The sequence below is a fragment of the Cicer arietinum genome, chromosome 3, assembly GCF_000331145.2.
Source record: "Cicer arietinum cultivar CDC Frontier isolate Library 1 chromosome 3, Cicar.CDCFrontier_v2.0, whole genome shotgun sequence".
NCBI lineage: Eukaryota > Viridiplantae > Streptophyta > Magnoliopsida > Fabales > Fabaceae > Cicer > Cicer arietinum.
In genome coordinates, this window is record NC_021162.2 from 72,060,697 (window position 1) to 72,066,701 (window position 6,005).

A 6,005-nucleotide genomic window follows, 5' to 3' on the forward strand; every position below is an offset into this window, starting at 1 on the left:
AAGAGCGTCTTTCAAAATTCAAATCTCAAACACCACACCGTTGCCCCGCTCACACTCACTCAGAAAAACACATTGCAAAAAGAAAAATCGAAATCGAAAATGTCTGGTAAAGAGAAAGGTGTTAATGTTCAAGTTCTTCTCCGATGCAGGTAAATTAGTTATCCATTTCATTCATTTGATTCATCTTCTTTTCTAATATTCGATTTCTGAAAATTTATTTGTTTTTTTCGAATTTAAAAATCCAACTCTCGCTTCGTTTATCCATAGGCCGTTTAGCGAAGATGAATTACGAAGCAATGCACCTCAAGTAGTTACTTGTAATGATTACAATAGAGAAGTTGCGGTGTCTCAGAATATTGCCGGTAAACACATCGACAGGGTTTTCACCTTTGATAAGGTGCTTTTTTCCCTTCATTATTTCTAACCCTAATGATGTTTATTTGTATCAAAACTAGCTTACGCTTTTCATTTTTCAAAATTTCCGAGTTTTTCACCTTATGTTGTTGTTATTATGTTTGCTAAGCTTGGAATAATAGAAATGGATTACATTTTTTGATAAATTTACAGTAGAATGGTAAATTAGCGTTGTTAATTGTTAAATTTCGTTTGTTGCATTTTGTGTGTGTAGGTTTTTGGTCCTTCTGCACAACAAAGAGATCTTTATGATCAAGCTGTTATTCCGATAGTAAATGAAGTTCTAGAGGGATTTAATTGTACTATATTTGCTTATGGTCAAACTGGTACTGGAAAAACGTATACAATGGAAGGTGAATGCAAAAGATCTAAGGTATATGTTCATTAATTAATTAACTAGCATTAACTTTAGTAAAAAACTATTAACTATTGATAATATTCACAAAGACTATTTAGTAATGTTAGTGACTTCATTTGACCATTCCACTGCAGAGTGGACCGAATGGAGAGTTGCCTTCAGGAGCAGGAGTGATTCCCAGGGCTGTTAAGCAGATTTTTGACACACTCGAGGGCCAGAATGCGGAGTATAGTGTGAAAGTTACATTTTTAGAATTGTATAATGAGGAGATAACTGATTTGCTTGCACCGGAGGAGCTTTCAAAGGTTTCTTTGGAGGAGAAGCAAAAGAAGCAGCTGCCTCTCATGGAGGATGGCAAAGGTGGAGTTCTTGTTAGAGGGTTGGAGGAAGAAATTGTGACGAGTGCTAATGAGATTTTTACTCTACTCGAGAGAGGGTCTTCCAAACGGCGAACTGCAGAAACTTTACTAAACAAGCAGTCTAGGTGACATTTGTTTTCTTCTTTTATGTTTCTTCAATTCTCAAGATTGCAAAATCAACTATTCAAATTTTTGTTATTAACATTTCATTTTGCTATTCAGTCGTTCACATTCATTGTTTTCAATTACTATCCACATAAAGGAAGCAACTCCTGAAGGCGAAGAACTGATTAAATGTGGTAAACTGAATTTGGTAGATCTTGCTGGCTCAGAAAATATATCTCGTTCCGGTGCTAGGGAGGTAATACATAGTCATTCACATTGCATTTATTTAGTCATTTACAAAGTTACACTATACACCCTGGGGGTTTCCTAATAAATAACACTCCAACACTTAATAATTTGAGCTTCGGAATATTTATTAGGGTCGTGCCAGAGAAGCTGGAGAAATTAATAAAAGTTTGCTTACTTTAGGAAGGGTGATTAATGCACTTGTGGAACACCTTGGTCATATCCCTTACAGGTTTTTACTTTTGAACTCCTGACGATGCTCATTTTATGGTTTTACGAGATTATCATTTGCTTTGTATGTTTACATGGATATGTTGATATTTAGGGATAGCAAGTTGACACGTTTACTTCGCGATTCACTTGGAGGAAGAACCAAGACATGCATTATAGCGACAGTATCTCCCGCTGTTCATTGCTTAGAGGAAACTTTGAGCACATTGGATTATGCACACAGGGCAAAGAACATTAAAAATAAGCCAGAGGTTTGTTGATGATTGAGCGACTAAATTCTCCCAACACTCTCTCTGTCATATATTAGACAGCTATCGTACAATACATCATTGACAAACAACTATGACTGTATATATTAATTAAAAATTAAAATCAATAAACAGATGGACTGATTTGATTTCCTTCAATGGTCCACTATTGGTATGAAAGATAATTATTTTTGTTGCCAGAATCCTCAGAATATTAGTTCTACCAATAATCAAATTTTTAGCTGAGTGCCTTAAGGGCCACTGTTTGTACAAATGGATTTGTTACTAACACTCAAGCTCTAGTTTGGCAGTTTTTAAAATAAGACGAGGAAGATGCGCCAATGTTTTTCATGTTGCTCTGATATGATTCATTGTCATGCCAAAATTATTTTTTTCACCAGCTTTTATATTCTTATTGTTTTAGATCAATCAAAAAATGATGAAATCAACACTTATCAAGGATCTTTATGGTGAAATTGAACGCCTTAAAGCAGGTTAGTTGCTTTGTTTTTTGATAAAGTAAGATTTACTTCAAATCCTTAAAATTCTTGCCACAATGTCATATTGATGAAATATGTGACTTTGATTAGAGGTTTATGCTACCCGTGAGAAAAATGGGGTCTATATTCCAAAGGAAAGATACCATCAGGAAGAGATTGAAAAGAAGGTAATATTCTGTCTTTGTTTGTTTTTAGCTGTTGCAATATGACTATATAAACATGTTTTATAAGACCAGCCCTTATGTTCCATGTAACTACCAGCTGCTGAAATTATTGGCGATTTTAACTTTTAATGTCTTGGACTTATCTTGCTTCCCACCTTTTTTATCATTCTTTTTGGTTCATGGGCTGGTATAAATTTGTTTAATGTTTAATATGCATGTTCTGGTTGTTAAAACTTAAAACCACGGCTCTAAGTGCCATCTGTTGATGGATGTTTTTTCTTCTTCTTCTGTTAAGGCTATGGCAGATCAGATTGAGCAGATGGGCATCACAATAGAATCTTATCAGAAGGTATGTTTTCTTGACAAAAGCTCTCATCTATCTATAATCTCATGTAACATAATATGCGCCTGCTTGCTGTCTCTGTATTGCTTGACTTGTTTTATGTTTCTACCAGCAACTAGAGGATGTGAAAAACAATTATGTTGCCCAAGTTCGTCAATGCTCTGATTTGAGCAACAAACTTGATATCACTGAGGTCAGATATTGTGCCTTTTAATTTCGTTTTTATTAAGAATTTTTTATACTTGCTTTTCTTATAAGGGAAATATTATAAATTACACAGACAAACTTGAACAAGACTGGCAAGTTGCTTGCCAATAGAGAGGAAGATTTAAAGAAGTGTCGGTATACCTTGAATGAAAAGGAATTCATAATATCTGAACAGAGAAAAGCAGGTGTTCAAGACTGTGTTTTTATCATTGTTTCGTCTGTAATGTTCCTTTGAGATATGTTCTTTTGAGTTAATGTTAACTATGTGCAACAGAAAATGCTTTAGCTCATCAAGCATGTGTTTTACGAGCCGATTTGGAGAAAGCTCTTCAGGATAATGCTTCATTGTTTGTGAAAATTGGTAGGAGGTTTCTTCTAGATTGATTAAGAACCTAGAATGTATTTAGTAATTTACTTATTAATCTATATCTCTCGTAATTGTATAGGTAGAGAAGATAAACTGAGCTCAGATAACAGGGCTGTTGTGAACAATTTTCAAGCAGAACTTGCCCAACAGGTTGGTTCTCTTTGCAACACTGTTGCAACATCGTTATCTGAACAGAATGGACATCTACAAGGTGTGGAGAAGCTTTGTAACTCCTTTTTAGGGATTCACGATAAGGTGCGCTCATTAAACATCAAAAGTTGCTGTTCATTTTAAGACATCCAAAGCTGTTTTTCTTTATCTTTAATTTTGAATTTTCAAACCTCTTTTTTGTTTCCTGTAGGCGGTCATCGATTTGAAAGACAAAGTGAAAGACTTGAGGGCCGTGTATGTGTCTCATATTGAGGCAGTGCAAAATGTTGTGCGTTTGCATACGGCAAGCTCTGATGCAACCATGGAGGAGTTATCGTCTGCCATATCTTCCCACGGTCATTCTATTGAAGAAGTATGTTTCAAATGTTCTAACCATTTTTAATTTTACTCTTATGTATTTTGTCCACCTTTCATTCTTTTCAACACTAAGGGTGAGTTATTTATTTCTGGTGAATCAGTTTCTTGCAACTGCGGCCACTGAAGTTGGCTCCATATTTGACGAACTTCAGAGCTGTCTTTCAACACAACAGGGTGAATTGTCACTTTTTGCGAGGGAAGTACGCAATGTATGTACTGGAAGTTTTTTTATTTTATTTTATTTTTTTTAATTTTTAATTTATGGCATTTTAATCACATCTTTGTCCTTTTGGTTTCCCATTTTGTGTAATTTCCTATACTTCACTCTTCATCTTGACTGATGCTCTTGATCTACTTTACTTGTTTTTGTTCTGTATATTAGAGATTCAATCTAAGTGTGGAACAAATAAAGGAGATATCTGAGCGATCTGAAGAATTAGTGGAAAAGCTTTTCGTGGAATCCAAAAAGCTTGAAGATTTTGTATCACAGGCTGACCAAATGCAACAGGAGAGCATTGATGAGTTTAAGAAAGCTTATGAGGTTATAATATAAAATTAACATGTGTTGTTTGGAAGATTGTTATGATTGTTGTCATCTGATATTGGTATCTTTATCTATTCTGTACAGGAGCAGTCAAAATCTGAGTCTGAGAAACTCATTTCTGATATGACTAGTTTGGTTTCTGAACACATTCGTCGTCAAATCAATCTTGTCAGTTTGTTGGCTTTCTTATTCTTTATTTTATTTTTATAGGCCTGAATGGGTGATGTTCGTGGGTTCGTAGAGATCTGTCTTCTTTTGTCAATTTAGTGACCATTAATGGTTGGTCTTGCAGGTAGACTCAAAGCTTGTTGATCTTAGAGATAGTGGTATCAAGAACAAGTTATTCTTGGATGGACATGTGTCATCAGTTGGAGATATTGTGACCAATGCAAAAAGGAAATGGCAGACCTTTTGCATACAAGCGGAAAAAGAAGCAAAAGATACGGCTGATTATTCTGCAGCAAAGCATTGTCGTATGGAAGTACTCCTGCAGCAGAGGTATAAATTAATTTTCCTAGTTTTCTTGATCTCGATCCTCTCATTCACATTCTTTTAACAATCCTTTTTCATTCATGCAGTGTTAATACTGCTCATTTGGCTTTCGAACATGTAAAGAGGACACACAAGGGTGTAAATGAGATAGGGACCAATCATGTTTTTGCAACAGAGTCACTTATCAGGTGTGTCAAGGACTGGTTGTTGTCAATAAATATTTTTATTGCGCATTATGTATAGAGTCAATGATGTTCTTTTGGGATATATGGGACTGCAGGGAGTGAAGTTGTATGGCTTTAGCTTTCGTCAAGTTTAAGCTTGAGTTAATAATAGTTATGTCATAAAGTAATATGTTTCATGCATTGTAATATCTATTGCTTTGGTATAGGAATGCTTCTGATAGCAATGTTCAACATGTTGATGAGGTCAATTCTGCACGAGCAGCATCCGAGGATGATGTGGCAAAGAACATTGATGATCTTCTTGAGCGGTTTGATGGTAAGTATTGTGATATTGATCTTTGCCCTTTGATTTGACACTATTGCAGCCAAATTTGCCAATTTTCAATTGCAGCTGAAGTTGTGTGATCAGGATTACATACAAAATCACACTGTGCACACAAATATTATAACATAAAAGTCTAATAAACATATATGAAGTGCATATCACCAGATTTCAACATTTTTTTAATTATATTATTATTATTATATATTTTGCGTTGATGTGATCCTTTTTCTTTGGCTACTTTTTCCAGCCACATCTGCAGAAGAACGTGAGTCCATATGTAGTGTGGTAAATGTGGTGAAAATCCATGCAAATACACTTGAGACGTTTAGAGAGGATCATGCTGGGCAAGCTGCTTCCATTGAACACAGGGCGTCCGAAACTTTTCAGCA

At 35.2% G+C, this 6,005-nt stretch overlaps 1 protein-coding gene across 1 annotated transcript in view; it reads left to right on the forward strand.

The window, feature by feature from the left end:
- The first annotated feature begins 6 nt into the window (after positions 1-6).
- The window catches only part of LOC101489170 (kinesin-like protein KIN-5C), a 6,593-nt gene continuing 594 nt past the window's right edge, over positions 7-6,005 (forward strand). Inside the window, exons 1-22 of the mRNA XM_073366712.1 lie at positions 7-149; positions 268-397; positions 629-787; positions 907-1,256; positions 1,354-1,492; positions 1,617-1,714; positions 1,808-1,964; positions 2,386-2,455; positions 2,552-2,628; positions 2,921-2,974; positions 3,081-3,161; positions 3,249-3,360; positions 3,450-3,536; positions 3,622-3,797; positions 3,904-4,065; positions 4,172-4,279; positions 4,453-4,611; positions 4,699-4,782; positions 4,907-5,112; positions 5,193-5,294; positions 5,498-5,607; positions 5,864-6,005. Of these exons, the coding sequence (XP_073222813.1) occupies positions 100-149; positions 268-397; positions 629-787; positions 907-1,256; positions 1,354-1,492; positions 1,617-1,714; positions 1,808-1,964; positions 2,386-2,455; positions 2,552-2,628; positions 2,921-2,974; positions 3,081-3,161; positions 3,249-3,360; positions 3,450-3,536; positions 3,622-3,797; positions 3,904-4,065; positions 4,172-4,279; positions 4,453-4,611; positions 4,699-4,782; positions 4,907-5,112; positions 5,193-5,294; positions 5,498-5,607; positions 5,864-6,005 (2,813 nt within the window). The 5' untranslated portion in view covers positions 7-99. The remainder of the gene's footprint in view (positions 150-267; positions 398-628; positions 788-906; positions 1,257-1,353; positions 1,493-1,616; positions 1,715-1,807; positions 1,965-2,385; positions 2,456-2,551; positions 2,629-2,920; positions 2,975-3,080; positions 3,162-3,248; positions 3,361-3,449; positions 3,537-3,621; positions 3,798-3,903; positions 4,066-4,171; positions 4,280-4,452; positions 4,612-4,698; positions 4,783-4,906; positions 5,113-5,192; positions 5,295-5,497; positions 5,608-5,863) is intronic.